Source organism: Nakaseomyces glabratus, chromosome H (genome assembly GCF_010111755.1).
Source record: "Nakaseomyces glabratus chromosome H, complete sequence".
NCBI lineage: Eukaryota > Fungi > Ascomycota > Saccharomycetes > Saccharomycetales > Saccharomycetaceae > Nakaseomyces > Nakaseomyces glabratus.
In genome coordinates, this window is record NC_088958.1 from 800,653 (window position 1) to 820,134 (window position 19,482).

General features: G+C 39.0%; 7 protein-coding genes across 7 annotated transcripts; 3 read left to right on the forward strand and 4 right to left on the reverse strand.

Moving 5' to 3' along the window:
• Positions 1–5,787: 5,787 nt before the first annotated feature.
• Positions 5,788–6,267, forward strand: GVI51_H08063 (uncharacterized protein; the record flags this gene model as incomplete). The annotated part of the gene is made up of 1 exon (XM_065626625.1): positions 5,788–6,267. One exon carries the CDS (start codon positions 5,788–5,790, stop codon positions 6,265–6,267), a length of 480 nt encoding a protein of 159 aa, XP_065482697.1.
• A 1,723-nt stretch (positions 6,268–7,990) lies between these two features.
• On the reverse strand, positions 7,991–9,742 carry STI1 (Hsp90 cochaperone STI1; the record flags this gene model as incomplete). Its single annotated transcript, XM_447155.1, has 1 exon — positions 7,991–9,742. The coding sequence occupies one exon, from the start codon at positions 9,740–9,742 to the stop codon at positions 7,991–7,993; it is 1,752 nt and encodes a 583-aa protein (XP_447155.1).
• A 490-nt stretch (positions 9,743–10,232) lies between these two features.
• Positions 10,233–11,210, reverse strand: BUB3 (Bub3p; the record flags this gene model as incomplete). Its single annotated transcript, XM_447156.1, has 1 exon — positions 10,233–11,210. One exon carries the CDS (start codon positions 11,208–11,210, stop codon positions 10,233–10,235), a length of 978 nt encoding a protein of 325 aa, XP_447156.1.
• A 444-nt stretch (positions 11,211–11,654) lies between these two features.
• On the reverse strand, positions 11,655–12,959 carry HST3 (NAD-dependent histone deacetylase HST3; the record flags this gene model as incomplete). Its single annotated transcript, XM_447157.1, has 1 exon — positions 11,655–12,959. One exon carries the CDS (start codon positions 12,957–12,959, stop codon positions 11,655–11,657), a length of 1,305 nt encoding a protein of 434 aa, XP_447157.1.
• A 781-nt stretch (positions 12,960–13,740) lies between these two features.
• On the forward strand, positions 13,741–15,945 carry GVI51_H08151 (uncharacterized protein; the record flags this gene model as incomplete). The annotated part of the gene is made up of 1 exon (XM_447158.1): positions 13,741–15,945. One exon carries the CDS (start codon positions 13,741–13,743, stop codon positions 15,943–15,945), a length of 2,205 nt encoding a protein of 734 aa, XP_447158.1.
• Positions 15,946–16,310: 365 nt separating this feature from the next.
• On the reverse strand, positions 16,311–16,631 carry HSP10 (Hsp10p; the record flags this gene model as incomplete). Its single annotated transcript, XM_447159.1, has 1 exon — positions 16,311–16,631. The coding sequence occupies one exon, from the start codon at positions 16,629–16,631 to the stop codon at positions 16,311–16,313; it is 321 nt and encodes a 106-aa protein (XP_447159.1).
• A 975-nt stretch (positions 16,632–17,606) lies between these two features.
• On the forward strand, positions 17,607–18,566 carry DET1 (acid phosphatase DET1; the record flags this gene model as incomplete). The annotated part of the gene is made up of 1 exon (XM_447160.1): positions 17,607–18,566. One exon carries the CDS (start codon positions 17,607–17,609, stop codon positions 18,564–18,566), a length of 960 nt encoding a protein of 319 aa, XP_447160.1.
• Positions 18,567–19,482: the final 916 nt, after the last annotated feature.

The window sequence follows — 19,482 nt, forward strand, 5'->3', positions numbered from 1 at the left end:
AAAGTCCACTATTTGAATACCTTGCTGAGAGACAAATCCGTTATATTGTCTTTCAGATATGATTTCCGTTGTATATTCTGAAGTCTAACACTGAATTGTTAGTTTTATGCTTGGGTCTTACTATGGTGTTTTATTCTCAAAAGTATTCGAAAACCTAAATAGTGTCGTAATTGAGTTGACCTGGAGATATCATGTAATCTTAATCTTATGTATTAATTATTTAGAAGATCCAGTAGAACGAATTCTATATTTTTCCGATTTTTGCAAAATTATAAAGCTAGGTACGAAATTGAGAAGTAGTATCACGCCATCATAGGGTGATGTCAATAGCTTAGCCAGTGTTGGGCTTGATATATTTTATTATATATCAAAAAGAATCGCAATGATTGGAATTTAAAATTACAGAATATACTTCTCGGTTCTGTTGTATAAAAAGAAATTCTTGATTGTTGTTCAAACGTAATGACCAAAACGATAAGTATTATATCATAAACGTTTTCCAAGATATCAGCCCAAAACCAGTATGATACCACAAAACCAAAATTATTAATCTGCCTCTTGGGAGATGAAAATATAATCCTGATATTTACTACTGTCCATCTATTTTTAGATATTTTCTTAGTTCATTGAATGTTAACTAAAAATAATCGGAACTATTTAGGAAGTGAGGGTTAAAAATTTTTAAAGTATCGGTGCTACTGACATTACAAGAAATCTAAGGATAGCGAAATGTTATTTTGACACATCATTAGTCGACATATTATAGACCTTGGATAACCAGGCAGATTGCTTATTTTGTTGATATAACCCACTTGACCAACAGAACACATGACAACTTATCTAAAAAATTTTAACACCTAGTCATCTAACCGTCGAAATCCATGTAGGAGACACTATTTCACTTGCTTGGTGTTGATAGCAAATATTTAGATATAATGGGCCTGCTTTCACTATTTCGCCACAAAGTAGAGAAATACGTCATTTTTTCGGAATAATTTACAGATACATGCACTTCAACTGTAAGTGGAGAACAATGATCCACACTAATTTACACCTTTACAGATATATTTGATAGTGGGGTATTATAATGCCCGTAGAACTGCGAAGTACAATGGAACATTTTCAAAGTTAAACCTTCTTCAGTAATTTACTCTGTTATCCTCAACTTTTACAGGAGAAAAATGGGCAACCAATTATAAAGATGACGAGGGGCCACAGATGCTGCGCAGTAACGAAACATAGTAATACAATTGGTGACTGGTGCGGGTGGCTTGCCCACTCTTGGGTTACTACGTGTTTTAATTCCCCCCACTCAACAGATTTCCAAAAATTCCACTTTCCTGCCTGGCTTCTCGTCAAATGGATGTAACCCACTCTACAGGCTCGAGAATGAACGGCACCTTCTCTGGCGACATTCCAGCTCATCTTTTCCCCACACCTATTTCTAGAGGCACTACTTCTGACGAAAGATAAACGTGAAGGCACCGTACATAATTAGAGCTGTGTATAAAATCTATTTTTAGCTTCGTCGGAGAGATTTTTTCGGGGCTGGAAGTCATCTCTCAAACGGCATGTGGGGGTTGCTCTGAGGGGCTGCACTAGTAAACCGTTTTAGGGAGGTCAATAATTTACAATATTGCTTATTGTGAGTGTGAGGGGAGTACAACCGGAAAAACCTCCCTTGCAATAATAAGCGAGGACCTTGAGTAACTCTTGTATGAATTTGCCGTACAGGTTACAAGATACTCGAGATTCAAATATGTCAAATCCCATTTAGTTTTTCCGTTAGATAGAGCTGGTGAAGATAAGCCAACTATGGAAGGGAAGGCACAGAGATAACAACGCTCACAATGGGAAGGCGCACGTCTACTCGCTCTTGAGGATACTGCTAGAGCACGGCACTAAATTTTCTCATTAACTGATCTGCGTGTTGCGTTGTGAGGGGCGAGGACTTCTAGAGAACTTGAGTAGCGAATAAGGGCTCAAGCTGATATAATCGCATTCTTCGTATTTTTATATTAGTTTAAAATATACTAGGCAATGCTAGAAGAATTGGCGCAGAAGAACATTTCACCCGCATGCTTTTGGCGCTAACTGTTTAATATTAACTATCAAGCAAAAAAACAAGTTAACTCAACTATATGCACTATACTGTTGAAACAAAAAGTCCAGCCAGCATTAATAAAAAATATTAGTTGCTAGCAAATATAGCTAGTTTCATAGGGAGCGTATACTGTTTACTAAATTTCAAGAAAATCGGTGCTAATTAATCTTTGAAATTTGTATTGTGCCATGTGAAAACATAGTATCTTAGATATCGATAAATGAAAATGGAAGGACTTAGCGAACAGGAATATTGCTATTACTTGTATTGACGATTTATGAGCAATAAATTTCAAGTAGCATTAGTCCATAACAAAGTATAAGTCCCTAAACTACTCGAAAATAAATTTATTTACTAAAGTTCCAAGTACTGTATCAATCGGTGGATATCCTGATATGTTAAGCACTTTCCCGAAAAAATAATCACAAGGCTTGACGTCAGCTTTAAGGTTTAAGCGAAATATACATGATATAGAAACATAAGTAAAAATATTAACCGAAACTTTATTGGGATGAATAAACACCAAATGACTGCTTGTAGAAAGAAAAGGTGCATATTGGAGAGCCGATTTAAATCCCCATAATCAGTATACAATTAAACCACTCAATATAGGATATTGCACCACAAAAGCCGAGTGTTCCAGATACATAGTGATAAACTCAGTACAGATGACTCCAGGCTGGTTAGCTCAAACTGTATTATGGAGATTCAAGGTATGGCTTTCGACACATTTTCACATGTTTACGTACCATAGTATTGGCATGGTTATTTTTTCCTTTTTCCTGTTATCTTGTCTCCATTGTAGTGCACCGCAATATCAATAATATTGGAATTCAAAGTAACCGGGATCGCTGTATCTAAACTAGCCATATTTTCCCATGGGAAATATCTTTATGTGCAGTCTAAAAATAGATTGTATGAGCGACCCCCATGACTCAAGGAGCTTTTTGCACAATGATTAATTGTATAATCTCTTCAAGAAAAATTAAATTAGGTTTAAATAATAGTAGGACACAGAAACATTCATAGAAGAAAATGCCAAGAAAAAAATGAAATACAGGAATCAGCACAATTATAATTCTTTTTTTTTATTGCCCTACTGGCCAGCGGGACAGGACTCATAACGGTAGGCAGTTGATTTGGATGCTAGGTGACTTTTACAATAGGATTCCACTCACACAACTAAAAAGAAAAGCAAAGACCTGAGGGTCATTAAACAACCTTATCTACAATATATTGTATCTCCAAATTAGCAAGAAATAGGAGTACTGCCTTTCTTTCTGTTAAGATATATCAGTTTCCAACAGGGATCACACATATCAGTTAATAGATATTATGAGTTTTCATTTAGTGTGACGTATTGTTGAGTTCTGTGTATTGTCATAATCCTATATTGGGAAATAGCTAACTAGTTGGTCATTGCATCAACGTAGAACTGTCGAGTAAAAGTGTATCTTAACAGCATATAGCGATCCACAGCGATCCACAGCGATCCCTACATGAATATGTGGCTGTTATATTCTCAACATTTGAATTTCCCGGTGCCTTTTTTCCTTTTTGGCAAGAAATATAATCACAGATATTATTGATTGCACGCCTGATTAATAGAGAATAATGAAAATCCGGAATACGTTTCATTATCAGTAGCCCAATGGGATCTCAGTAGTGCATAGAGCTGCCTTGAGAAATCGGAACTTGTCGCAAGGAGGGCGACAAACAACAAAGACAATGGTGTAGGCCACCCTTCTCCGAGCAATGTAAGTGCCCTTTATAAAAGAAATTACTATAATGAGAGAACTTCTGCTACAGGTTCTGTGCTTTTGGTGTGACAAAAAGCCTAAATAATCATTAATATAATTAAGGACACTAATTAATATTAACAGAGATTCGACCCAAGATTCAAATTCCAAGAGTCAGGGTATCTTGTTTCAGTAATGCACAGATAGTCATGCAGACTAATGGAGCTAAGGTTTGTAATCCGTAGCACTATGGAGATTTTGAGGAGGTTGCGTAGCATTGACAACCGGTATATATCTCTTAGAACCCACGCACAAATACGAGCTGATGACGCCATTTTGACCATGGGCTTTTGAAGAGCACTGGCACAGAAATTGCAGTATGACACTGCACTCGGATGCAGATGGAGTGTGGTAATCGCAGTAACATAGCTTAGATGGTGTGAGGGAGGATACCAAATTAATCGGAAGTTAAAGAGCCCTCCACAAAGTCACAAACAAACATACGTAGCTCCCCCTCATCTCCCCTTTTCATTTTGGAAATTACCCTCTCATTTATCTACCCAAATACTGAAAGGGGAGCTCTTCTCCTCATGTTGACAGGAGACCCTCTCTTTGTTCACTCCTCATAGGTAAACACAGATAATCACTGGTAGCTGGCACAGGTAGAATGTCCCCACGCACATTCTCTGTGGTTCGTAAGTGCCACTGCGTAAACCCAGTAGGCAAGAAGACTGACAATACACGCATCTACACTTTTATTTTCATTAACTTCATTCCTGCCCAATAGATCACCGTAGCACTTAATAAATGAGAATAATCATTGCGTCAAACATACACTTTTCGGTGCTCTATGTGGTAACTCCTCTCTGTATCAGTGACAAGTGATGCCTTTTTTTTCTTTTTTCCCGTTGAAACTGTTTTTTTTATTAGTACTCTAACAATGCCCGTGGAAGTATCTGAACAAAGGGGAGTTGCTGGTATTAAGAGGAGGCTTCCCCTTCTACCCTCTGAGTTTCCCCCCCCACACACATTAACCCGCAGCCAAACATGTCTTCCTAAGTAGCACATACGCACCAGTTACTGAGTACTAAGGGTTAAAGGTACTACCCTCTGCAAGCACACACTGATGAATGCGGTGTTGCTGCCAAAATTCACAAAGACAGGCATTCTCTCAGAAATGCCTGCGAACAAGAAATAGAAGAGAAAATAGAAAGGGAAAGAAAAAAGGAAAGTAGTTAATCCATGAGCCTTAGAGGAATTGCGTACCGTTAACGAAGAAATGGTGGGAAAGAGAGAAAAAAAGAGGGTTCTTAAAATAAAGACAGAAAGGCGTATTCTTGAGGGCTAAAAGAAAAGGGAACCCGCACTAAAATTAAGTGCTAAATGTTTGAACCGCATCTCAACTATCTTGAGACTCTAATTTTAAAAAATTCCTTGATGGTGAACTGGAGATGGGCAAAAAAAAAAGAATAATACTGAAATGAAGAAAACATACAGTAATATCGAAATGGTGAACAAGATATTACTTCACCCACATCCCCATTACTCGCGAGTGAGTTGCGGGAATCAATTGTTAAGCCTTATTTTAGTTTTTTGTTTATTCTATTCTTACTGAAGAGAATAAGAAAAAAGTGGTGTACGTAGGTCTTTGCATATTACATGATAGTTTATAGGGCTATTTTGATGATCAACTAACAATTCAAGGTAGTAGATTATTTTAGTTCATTTCTGAAATAATCCACTAGACTAAGTAGAAGATAAAAATATAGAAAATCAAGTCTTGGGAAATAGAAGAAAAAAATATATATATAAGCAACTTTCGATTCCAACTTTTACAAAAACTACTTTGTATTTGTCAAACATTATTTAATATGAAATTATAAAATACCAATAATCAACCAACAAATAACAACAAATATTTACTCATACAACCTCAATACAATAATGATGATGGAAACTGAATCTCAACTAAACTCCGTCCCAATGATTAGGGAATATCATTTCAACGAACCACAGTACAAACTGGTGGCTTCAAATACACCAAGAACACCTATGCCTGTTGTATCTCATGTAAGTCAGAGCATGGCTGGTTCTCCATACCAATACCAAGCTGTTGCCGCTCCAAACTACATTACCACTACCGCTGCTATGAACAACCAAAATGCTGCTATTATTACACAACTTCCACCTATCCAAAGTCTAACTCACGGAATTGCTCAACAACAACAACAATTCCAACAACAAAATGTTGTCACAAGAGGCTCGGGTAGCGTAAGTCCTGTCGGCGTCTACACTCAACACACTCTAATGGTTCCAGATGAAAGCAATACTGGTAGAAGAAGAAGTTCTATTAATATTGGTACACTTTGTCATGACCATGATGAAGGTGCTTCTATGAAAAACAGTCTACCTACACCTGGTTAATCAACCGAACCAACTTCCAGAAAGAGTAGTATTTTTTCTGACATGCCAGTTTACAATAATGGCGAGAGATACAACGCTAATGGTGAACTAATAGGCAAGACTGGTAAACCATTGAGAAACACAAAGAGAGCTGCACAAAATAGAAGTGCCCAAAAAGCTTTCAGACAGCGTAGAGAAAAATACATTAAGGCTCTAGAAGAAAAGGCAAAGCAATACGACAGCCTACTAAAAGAGAACATGGAACTAAAAAATCTAGTCGAGGTTTTGAAGAATCAAAAGCCTCAATCAGCAAACATGGTAACAAAATAAATTATTTGACTAAAAGAAACTATATTCTTTTCAATCTTTATCTGGAATAAAGATTTTATTAGACGATGAAGGCAAGATGTTTTCCAGTTTGCTAGAGGAAAGGGACCTATTTTTTAGAAACCTATTAATGAAATTTCTTTCTCTCTACAGTTAATCTTCAGTTCTCAAGTCGGTTTGTAACGAATTTTAAATTATAGAGCCTTATTATTTTTATTTTATTTTATTTTCCAATTACGTACTATTTTCGATGTAAAATATGAAAAAAATAATATTTTGTAGTATTTACCTATTCTGAACTTTAATCAATAATTTTAATAATTTCCTATTTTGACTCCGGCTGTCAGTTATACATTCAACAATTTCAGTTTTTGTTGGAAAAAAGGGAGTACTTCATAAATAACTACAACGGCATTAACATAAACATAATGGCATAACATCCAGCACTTGAAAAATATATTTTGCCCGAGTATTTAATACTGTAAACAAAAATGTTGTACAACAATGGCTTTTAGTAAAAAATTTGTAATAGTTCAATTATAGAATTTACCAAGACAGAAATAATAACAGGTTTTTAAGGGTCTTTATTGAGCAAATTTCTACTAACGTAAAATCGTCTGACCGATAACTTGTCAGTAGTTGCCAGGTCGCAATTCGAAATCACCATCTAAATATATGAGGTTGCTTTCAATAAAAAAATCCAAAGTTGCCTTAATGAGCTCATAATTCTTTTACCACTTCTTTTGTAATCTTCAATAACAGAAATGCAGTTGCCTACTGAACTTCGAAGTAAAACATTGCCACTACGAGGTTCAACTGTTCATTCTTTTGTTTCTATATCATGCCGTACATTGCTAGAGAAATAAGCATTCATAAAATGACATCGTTTTACAACGGAAGAAACCTAAGAAAAACATCCTTTAACTCTTTTTTCTTTTTTCTGTGTCTTAATAGTGATGTAACATTAACGAAGAACATGATCCACGGCCCATAAACGTTGGAGCAACAAAAATAAAACTATTTCCGGCTAGATTACTTCATTTCTAAAGGTTATTTAGTGTAGAAAGGACCTTAAACTAATATCGCGAGTCGAGTTTGTGATTATTAACTGATGATGCCGGCATCGCTCTCCTCTATGTATTCCTCTATATTAATATCCTTTCAAAATCAAACAGCCGTTAGAAGGCTCCATGGATGTTCTAATGGATGACGGAAGTACTGGTCAATACGCTATCATTAGCACAGCTCGTTGAGAAACACTCCTTATTCGTTACATACACAAGGTAAAATAATGTTAATAGCAGAGAAAAAAATAATTACTCACATGAATCTCTATTGATGTTACTTTTTAGATATTAAGAAATAGTAAACTAGCTAACAAAATATTCCTACACAAGTGCTGTTTAATTATCTTCGCTTAAGGACCGGTACGGATGATACCAGCAGCAATTAATGTTTGAATTTTCTTAAAGACGTCAGGATTCTTCATATGTTCTTGTAATGCAGCAGGATTTTGTTGAGCTTGTTGCAAGATGCTTTGCATCACAGGGTCTTGCATGATAGCAATGACCTCTGGGTCCTTCATTGCTCTTTCATATACTTGTTCTGGCGTTTCGTTACTAGAAGCCGGTTGGAATCTCTGCTGAGATGCCTTGACGTATAATTGGTCAATCTCTCTAACATTAGCACTGTTGTTAACTTCAGCATCCTTTGTCCTAGCAGCATCTAAAGTCTCAATGGCCGCAGCAAATTCCTTTACAGCAATTTGTGCCGTGGCCTTTCTGATGTAAGCTCTGATAAAGTTAGGATCCTTCTCGATAGCTTTGTTACAGTCTTCGATAGCTTCTGGGAAAGACATTAGCTTTGACAACGCAGCCGCTCTATTGGAGTAGCCTCTAGCATCTTCTGGTGCCCTTTTGATCATCTCAGTGTAAGCCTTGACAGCATTTGGCCAGTCACCCTTGGTAAAATAGTCTTTACCTTCTAGACGAGCTTCTTCGGCCTTTTCTGGGTTAATATATTCCTCAGCTTCTTGCTTCTTCAGTTCTTTTTCGGTATTTCTTAGTTTTGTTAGAATCTCTGGTGTACGGTGTTCGGTAAGAGACTTTTGATAAAACTCAATGGCTTTCTTTAGGTTGTTTGTCTTATGGTGCACATTACCCATACGTGCGAATGACTTTGCAATTAGTTTATAATCAGTTCTCATTTCCCTACCTTTCTCCACAGCTTCATCAAGTGTCTTTAAAGCTGTTTCGGCATCTCCCTTCTCAAACTCAGCAGCTGACCTGTTGTTCAAATAAGTGATATCTTGATGTAAGTTCCAGGCGGCATCATAATGAGCAATAGCCTCATCGAATTGGCGTGCCTTATAAGCTTTGTTACCAAGAGCTTTTTCCTTTTCAGCTTCTTCCTTTTTAGAGGTTTCTTCGTTTCCGGCAGAATCTACCTCCATTGGTTCAGGTTCAGCTTTCGTTGCTTCGGCTTGTGGTTCAGATTTTTGTTCAGCTGGTGTCTCTTTGGATTGCTCTGGTGTCTCAGTTGGCTCTTTAGGCATTGAGTTAGATGAGCTCAAGTCTGGCATGTTTAGGTCGACACCCATCAGAGTGGCCATAATGGTCATCAATCTTGGCTCGGTAAATAAGTCCTGAGACATAGCCTGTGGGTTAGTCTTGTACTTGATTAGCTTAGCCACTAATTCTGGGTCCTTCATCATTTCACTGGTCTTTGGGTTTTTCTTCAAATTTTCGATCAGGTTTGGATCGGCAAATATCTTAGACAACCCAAGGTCAGGCATACCTTGTCTAGACTCCTGCGTTCTCTTAACTTGATCTAAGCCGTCCTTCGCAGCTTGATTGCTACCGTCCAACTCTAACGCCTTCTTATAACTGCCCTCAGCTTCATCTAGGTCACCTAGACCTAAGTGCGCAGCACCCAATCTGTTGTAACCCTTGGACCAAGTTGGATTAATCTTCACACACTCCTCGGCGTCGTTAAGAGCCTCAGGGAACTTCTTCAAACTTGCATAGCAAGCAGATCTGTTGGAATAGAAAACATGGTTTGGAGTCTCAGAAACCTCAATGGCCTTGGAGAAGAGATCAATGGCCTTCTCGTAGTCCTTAGCAACAAAAGCTGCATTACCTTGTTGTTTGTACTCGTCAGCAGTAGTCATCCTTCTTACTTTATCTTCCAGTGTGAGTGTATACTATCCGTGACTAATTGGCACCAATCAACAACAACTAAAGTCTCAAAAACAGCACCACCATTATATACGTTTGGTTGGACTATTATCCCAAATCAATTCCCCCATCGCACTTGCACTGTGTTTGCTGAAGAAAATTTGTATGGGACTAGCTACCCTCTAGTTTTCCACAGATATCATCCTACAAACAAAAAAAGTACGCAGTACGGGATGCTTTGGCATAGCCAAGGTTTCCTACGGCTTCCTTGTTGTGAATTCCAAGGGTGATCAGTAGCTAAGAAATCCCCGCATAAATTTTCTTACGTATTCTGGAAAGTTCTATCAGTAAGTACGAGATAATCATGTGAATTTATCGTATGCTATGATATCGTTTACCTTGGAAATTGAATTCTGCCTCCAATTGTAGTATTGCCAATCTGTATAGAGAGTAGTTATTTGATCGTCAATTGTAGAATGTGCTTCAATTGGTTAAAATCTCCACGTATATTCTACTTGGTTCCAGTTCTAGGTTGCTATCGATGACTGCGTTAGTCTTGAAGGAGTCGTCGGATGTCGCAACGCAGAGTATATTTTCGTTGCATGCCAATTGAACCACACTGTTCTCATTGTACTTTGGCAGCTGTTTTATCTTTGTCTTCTTGTGCAAGTGCCATGCCGAGACGCACCCGTCAGATCCTCCTGTGTAGAACTCACTTGTATTTGGTATGAATCTGATGGCATTGATAGGGTATGTCATCACAGTATCATCAAGGTCATACTTGTGGCATCTGAAAGCGAATCTCTTTGATGTGTCATCAAAGTACTCCACCGAGACTCGTCCGTCTATCCCAGTACATACAAATCCGTCGCCCTCGGGAGTGAGCTGACTGTCTCTAATCTGGAAGATCTGGCCAGAATCCAGTATATGGGGTTTAGTGGTAGGAGTTAGTGGGAGTTTGAATATTGCAATTTTACATTTAATAGTGCTAATTAACAGTTTGTGTGCTTGTACCGACAACTTGAAACATTTCTTGTACTCGCTTGGCAGCTCTAGTGTGAATTCTAGAGAATTTGACTTGGGGTTTACTACATATATGGACCCATCCCAACTACCAGCAATTACTCTGTCTCCATGCATTGCAATACAGCTAATTCCTGCAGATGATTCTATTTGATCAACTTTCACAAATAATGAATTCTCGAGATCGACACTGAGGAGTTGGCCATCTACGCTTCCTGCGTAGATGAATTGTCTACCTTGTATGTTCAGCTGCGCCACACTAGTCAATGAAGACTCGTATTGAAGCCTCACGGTCAAATTCACCTGTTTCAGCTCCCGATCCACTGTATACACGCTTAGAGTTCCGTCATATGAAACTATTATTATCTGATTCTGTTCGCTAATAATTTCAATTCCACTAATATATTCCCTAGGAACATCCTTTATTTCAACTCTCATGAATAATTTTCTATTTCGATAACAAGGTACCTTCTTGGCCTACCAGCGGATGCTAAATGTACTCGTTGTGTGTACAATTATATATCAAATTGTTCACAAAACACACTGCAGCTATATATTAACTATTGCGATGATGTTTACATTTTTCAGGTCAAGTGCAGTGATTCGGGGAACTATCCGAGCTCGCAACAGAAACAAGCGTACAAAGGAAACTCTAAGAAAATCAAATGATATGTGAATTAAATTGAACGTGATTAAAACATTAGTTGTCATTATGAAATCTTACTGCATATACAATGTGAATTAAAAAAAACATATTAGCAAAGTTATCTAGCAAATTTTGTAATGATGAATGGATATTGTTTATGAACTGAAATTGGTCTAAGTACAAGAGCACAGTATGAATGCTATTGAAATTTTCCAGATATCTGGAATGCATGAACTTCATAGGTTTACTATACCTAAGGGTTTCTTCTTCAAAGTATCGTTTTTCTTGTTACTAGAAGTGGTCTTGGAAAACTTCTTAGGAGATCTTTCATCAAATGAGTTCTCAGGTGTCAAGAGCTTCCTTTTAACTCCATTTAGTATTGGTTCTCTTGTCGGTACCGTATTCCTCTTGCCAGTAGGAGTGGTTGGAGGGGTTTTTATTGAGCTCTTTTCAGATTTCTTTAACTTTCTAAGCTCACTAGCCTCTCTCCTTAATTGTCTCAAAGCAAGGACCTCTTCCTGGCTTTTGAAGAAATCTGGTATTTGGCCCTGTAAGTACTTCACCCATGTATCGCAATCACAACAAATTTGGTAATCTATAATGCCATTCCAGCGAGATTCAGAAAGCTTTGTCTTGTTAACGAGGATAACCAGACCCTTTCTTTCGTGTACTTGTTTACTTATCTGTTTCACCACTCTTTGAACACCATCGACTTTTAGGCTAGTACCCATTATGATGAATAGATCTGGCTTACCACGATTTATATCGGTGTTCAGCCCCTGTGTGATGATTTCACCGGAAGGATGGTTTTCACCATAGAGGACAATGTTAGGTCTCAGGTAGCCTATGTTATTGATTAGCCTTTTCCCCATCTGTACTCTTTCGTTATTGATTCTTTCACACTCGGGACAAGTTGGTAGTTCACCCCTTCTAAAATATCTAGCTAGGTACCTGCTCCATTGGAACTCGTGGTAACATCTGGTACACGCCAGGGTGTTCAAGTCACCATGCAATTGTATAACATCTATATTATTCTTGTTAGGAGAGTTGTCAGTTTCGGTTGTTTTGCCTGTGGATGGCTGGAATGAGGAGTTCGATATCGCCAGACCCAAGTTTTCCTCAAGACCGTCTATGTTTTGGGTGTAGCATCTCAGGAGCTTGTTTCTGTTTTTCAAGTGAGCAATGAATTTATGTGTTGTGGTGGGCTGAGCCAGCTTCACACTAGCGTACAGCTTCTCCATGAACGTGGCAAAGACAGAGATCTTCATCTCATCCCTGAACAAAGATATATCAAACATCTCCTTCCCTGAACCGATGGAGATGTCCGGGTACTGTCTCTTGATCAGGTTGTAAAGCCCTGTAGCTGACCTGAAGTCAGGGATACCCGCGTTGCAGGAGATACCAGCACCGGTAAGCAATATTATCTTCCGGGACTTGTTCAGCTGTCTGTTGATACTAAGCAGCACATCGTCTTGCTCTTCTGCCAGCAGATGAGTATCATCGAACACCACTATCTTATCCGTCTGTAGTTTCTCATCCATTACTCAATTACACTTTTTTTTGGGGGGGAAGGGGAGGGAATGGCTGGTAATACTCTCAACAGAGTAGGTTAATACAGCGGCAGTGAACAACTTTTTATCTATCACTGATTCCTGGTCAAGGATTGCAGAAAGTTGAATTGCAGATCAAGAAAAAATTATATGTGAAATTAGCACTGTGCCAGTGACAATCTATTTTAACATCTTTGAAGGTATTTCCAAAAGGGGAAATTGGCAAAACAATGGACGACTTCCAATAAAAAAAAGAAACTGAAAAATGTAATTTATGTGATGTTATACGTATAGTTAAGCGTGATATATTTCGTGAATTGATATATTATATTTCATTGATCACATGATATAAACGTACAATGTAACTACCATGTGATCATTTAAATCTCGTAAAACGACTACGCCTTTAGAAGTTGGGATGTGAAGGCAGAGAGGGAGGGTTCAGCCAGTTGCCAGTTGTGGTTGATAATGGGTCTCAGTATCTGTGCTTGGAGGTACTTTATTCGTTTTCTAGGATGACTAAAAGTGACTACGGCATTTACTGTGTGGATCAGGGGGGGGGCTTTTTCTTCAAGGGTCTGCGGCATTTATTCGCTAATCACCGGATTTTCTACTGAAGTGTTAATCATCAAATGCGATGAGCTTCCTTTTAGTCTTATTTAGAGAATATAATTAAAACTGATTTGCACTCGATGTGCTAATGGCGTGATGGAAATGGTGCATTATTTAAGTGTCTTGTATCTGTAATATCATTTATACAAAATTAGAAGCTATGGAAATGGCTGAAGATGCTGACAGGGCGCTCCGTGACACTTACAAACGAATCAAGGTGTACTATGACCCTGCTGAGCTGCCCTATCTTGTGAGGGACATACGGCCCTCTGTCTCCTATGACACTGTGCCCAAGTACATTGGCTACTCGGCGATCGAGGATATGGACGGTGGGTTCCCCGGTGTGGAGGTGACTAAGCATACAGTGCCGGTGAAGACTGACCTCAGCAGGAAAGGGGCCACACTGGGTAGTCAGGTGTTCCTGAACCCGAGGTTTCTGCTGCACAACCATGTCTCTGGTGATGATGACTACGAGATTGAGCGCATGAAGAAGAGGATATTTGACGCAAGTCCGCTGGCGAACAACCCGCTGTCGCTCACCAGGTCTAAGAAGTCGGTGTTCAACTACACCGCCGACGGGAAGATCATACGGTCGGACTACCCGACCAAGCCGGTCTTTGTCAACAAGATCATCATCAGGTCTCGTACTAATGTGCATTGGGATGAGAGATGGGCACAGCGGAAGTCGAAAATCGAGTACAATATGGAACACAAGGACGAGAAATTCATGTACCCTGATATCTTGTTCCCAGAAGTAAAGGAGAAACCCCTGATCATGGGTGATGACTTTGTACCCATCACTAAAGAGCAAAGAAGAAGAAATAAGATACTGACTATCAAGCAAGCTCACCCTACTTTGCCAAGAACTGTGGTGTGCTACATATCGGGACGAAGACACACTTGGGCAGGGCTGGACTGGGCTGTCCGAAGTCTGGCTGAGAATGACCATCTTGTCATTGTTGCAACTATTCCTAAGATGACCTCCCATAGAGACCAAGAACCTGAGGTAGATGGCACATGGGTATCCGGTTACACTTTCGATGAAATTGACACAATCATATCAGACTTATTTGAATATATAAAAGTGATTAAGCCGGTCCATAAGGCATTGAAGGTCACCATTGAAATCTCCATCGAGCGTACCAAGGGAGCCCTAATAGATGCTATCAATGTTTATTCTCCGGACTTCTTGATCTTGGGTACACTTAAATGGCAACGTTATGAAAATCTTGTTAGCTATAGGGGGAATAACATGGTTGATAAACTTTGTACTACATTCCCTATACCCACATTCATTGTACCGGCTAGGCGTTTATTTATGTTAGAGAAAGAAATTGAAGAAGAAACACTCACAAAATTAATTTCTGACAATACCAAAAAGGCTGTTACACCAGAAAATGAAGAAATTGAGTATCCTAGAAGTCCCAAATTAGTGTCTACAGACTCCTTTGGGTTTTGGTCTAAAAATGAACAAAAATTATTAGATGAATCTTACTCGATTTCAACAAAGGATAAGCTAGAGAAGAGACAAGAAAGTTTTACATCATTAACTACTCACGAGTCCGAGGATTCATTAGCTATTGAGGATGATGACGATAGAGATTCCAATCTGCTGGAAAGTACAGAGAGTATTGTTTCCAAACTGAAGTCTATTGCAATTACGAATAGAAAAAATATGATGGCGGATCTTGAAGAGTTTGATAATGAACATAGTAATATAAACACGAAAGAAAACCAGTTAGCCAAGGTATCCTTGATAATCAAGCACTCTCTGAATTCATCCAATACAATCAAAAATCTAACTCAAAATTTAGATGAGGAGAATCGTGGATTTGCGGTACTACAAAAAGTTATTACTGGTACTGGCACTGTTGAATCTCGCCCTAAGTTCTCAATGGTAGATGCAGTGAGAGTGAATGGCAAAATACCTGGCGAAAGCTCTGCTAAGAAACGCAGATCACAGATTAAGTTTGCATCCAATGTCAAACCAACAGATGGTACCGCCGGCCTAGGGACTCCTCGTATTGTAGGTCCAACTGGTGAATCGCAGTATAGTGGAGGTACCTCCCCATTACGAACCGTCGATTCTAACGAATCGGCATTAACATTTGCATCTAATGGTAGTAAAATATCTAAGCATGGCAGGAGCAGCAGTTTTGGTACTCATAGTGTGAATAATGGCTTCCTCAGTGTGAAGAGAAACTCCATGAGTGACCAAGTTAGTTTCCGCTCGGCAGATCACGCGCCTAAGTTATTAACCAAGAAAACATCAAAAAGTAACGACAAGTCTAAGGATAAGAAAGACTCTAAGAAGTCCTCTACTAAGAAGAAGCTAGGTAAATTATTTAGTTTTGGTAACCTTTGACTGAATTAAGCTCCCATATAAAAGTTTCATGACAACATATTAAGTATTCTTGCAAGAGTTTTATATTCATTTGCAAATTGCATATAAAGTTTATAAAAAACTGATAAAAAATTCACTACTATTTCAAAAGCAGGAATAGATAATAGGAAAGGAAAAGTCACAGACTTCAAACGATGCTAATTGGTATTAAGTAAAGAAAATTATATTTTATTTACAAGTTTTCTGCTACCTTATATATTTTGTACAAAATATAACAACTAAAAGGATAAAAAGAGTTCGGGAATGTGTTGAGATAATGGTGTAAGTTCAAAACACAATATGGTGCTTGAACAAGCATTACACCACAGGACATTTCAACAAACAAATTAGTTATCCTTTATCTTGGCTAGGATCTCAGAGTCTCTAAACAAGATGACTTCTTCGTCGTTGGCCAACTTCAAAGTAGAGCCACCAAATTGTGGGATTAGCACTTGGTCACCAACAGAGACCTGTGGGGTAACTTTGTTACCGTTGGCATCGGTGAAACCTGGACCAACAGCAACAACCTTAGCTTGGTTCAACTTCTCCACGTTCTTTTCTGGCAAGAATAGACCAGAAGCAGTCTTGGCTTCGGCCTTAATTCTTTGAACAAGAACACGGTCCATAAGAGGAACGATAGACTTGGCAGACTTTAGTAGAGTGGACATCCTTGATTTATTTGTATGTTGCTTTGCTTCCTGATACACTTTGAATTGTTTAAAATTCAAAGAGTTTCCTTTTTATAGCATTGATCATCGGAATCTAAGTGACTCTCTTGATTTGAAGAAACCAGCTCTTCCAGCATCTTCACTATAATGAGAAGGGGAGCTGCCCTTGTAACTGCATACGTCACGTTTCTTTCTGCAATTTTCGAAAATTCCAGAAACATGTCGTTCATTATGATATAATAGGAAAGTGGGTGGCAGTTCGAATCCCGCTGGGGGCAGTTTCTCTCCAGGAAATTTGCCGAAACTATAGTTACTACAAATGGTGTCAGATTGGATAGTGTATTTACATTTGAGAGGTGGAGCTGGTTTGTGCATGTCTTGTGCATGTCAGTATGTGTGTATGTGTGTGCATGTCGGTATGTGTGTATATGTGTGTATTTTGTACAATTGCATGTACCAGTTAAGGAAACACCACTTGAAGTAGGAAGAGATCAGCATTATTGGAGAGATAACAAGGTGACTTCTATATGTAGTGGCACGGTGTCAAAAGACTCAAGATGCTGTGATAGTGCAAACTCTCATGATAAGAATGGTGCGTTCCTCGTCCGTTATCCTACTGCCACAACACCAACCTGTGCATTGCAGTTATCGAAGGCATGTCAGAAATATTTCACTGAAAGCGTAGATCATTTTCGTTGTCTGGCGAAGAAATTGCTGCAGGGAGGGCAACCAGCAATTTTTCCCTCACATAGACGTGCTGCAAGCCCTATCTAAGAGCAAGCAATATAAGTGCAACTGTTACAAATGTCAAGGAGATAAGAGAGGCCTTTCCTATCCATCAGCAAAGGGTCTAAATATTGAGAATATATAAGCTCTAAGATATAGACACGGGTAAAGTGAAGAGAGCTTTTGGAGAAATATAGGGGAAGAAGTGCTAAGAGTGAGCAAGAGTGAGATATTAGCAAAGGATCAGCGATGGTTGACTCATATAACAGGCCTCGACTAATAGTGCTGATAAGGCACGGTGAGAGCGAGTCCAATAAGGACAAGAAGATCAACGAGGTTACACCGAACCATCTCATTCCGTTGACCCCCTATGGTAAGAAGCAGGCGCACAATGCTGGCTTAAAGTTGTTGAGGCTGTTGAACATGGCGGATGCCAGTGTCATTGAGAAACTAGGGGAGGAGTACGCGCTACCGGCCACCAGCACTAACACGCTGGAGCTGAGAGGATACAAGCCTAACGGGAAGCACATGGACGACAACATTATATTCTACACTTCGCCTTACAAGCGTACCCGTGAGACGTTAAAAGGGGTGCTGGAAGTGATTGATCGATACAATGAGTTGAAGAGTGGGATCAATATGTGTGCCGAGCAGACCTACAACCCCTATGGTAAGCAGAAGCATGCTATATGGCCACACGACCTGGAGAACAGTGGTATATATGAGAACGATGAGAGCACACATTGTGGTCCTGAACGGGAAGGCACGTATATCCGGTACCGTATCATCGATGAGCCGAGACTCAGGGAGCAAGATTTTGGTAATTACCAAGAGGTGAGTAGCATGCAAGATGTGATGGAGAAGCGTAAGACTTATGGGCATTTCTTTTTCAGGTTTCCTGAGGGTGAGAGTGCTGCAGATGTATACGATCGAGTAGCCAGTTTCCAGGACACCTTGTATAGGCATTTCCAGTTCAGACAGCACACGAAGGGCAGAGACGTAGTGGTATTGGTTACGCATGGTATTTATTCTCGAGTATTTCTGATGAAGTGGTTCAGGTGGACATTCGAAGAGTTTGAGTCATTCACCAATGTGCCAAACGGAAGTCTCATGGTGATGGAACTGGATGAGAAATTGAACAAATATGTTCTCAGAACGGTGCTACCAAAATGGTCAGATCTGGAAGCAGAGAAGGATCTGATCACCTAGAGATGATATTTAGCTAAATACATTATATTTAAGATAATTGAACGGTCATGACATTGCGATAAGACATATATATTTAAGTAAAAATGGATATTTGTCTAGCAATCATATTCCAATAACCACAACCAAAACGTTAACAGGTTAATAATTGAGAGTGCAGGGAACCGTAAATTATCAAATATGAAATCTACAGATTGACATACAACAACACGGAGAACACATGTGATCAAATGCGAATAACATTATATACGATAATTGAAAGAAAATACAAACATCCTTACACCACATACACAATACGGGATGCCACTAATTCCACCAAAGAGCAAAAAAGAAATGACGTAATCAGCATCCTCCCCCCCCCCATCAAAGTAGGAAGTTGCGTTGTGTGGGCACGATAAAGCATCATCACAATAACTAGTCCAAGCAGTAAGCTAACCAAACAGCACACTACACACACTACACAACTAAACAACAAGACAATACACACATACACAACTAGTAATCCCATAGAAGTGCGTTAATTCTTTTCTACAATGCAGTTTTCTAACGGTTGACTTGATTCTTTACATAGGTGTCTTGAGATGTTAGAACTTCTATGCCTTCGAAAAAGAAACAACCTTGGTGTCTTTTTATCATTGATCAGTTGGGCACACTAAAGAACCTAAACCTGTGTAAAGGACAATGACAGACTGGTAATGACAAGGTAACTCTACAGGGGACATACAAGAGCTGGAAAGACCAACTGTGGGAAGTTGAATGTAACCATTGTTTGCCCAATGGGCTAAAAATTTTCTTGGACCGAAACTCAATTGTTATTTAAATACCACGGATTTCGATTTAAAAGATGCATGTTTCATTAGCAACATCTTCTCTTCTTTCTCTTAATATTTTTTTTCTTCTGCAAATAGCACCAAACACA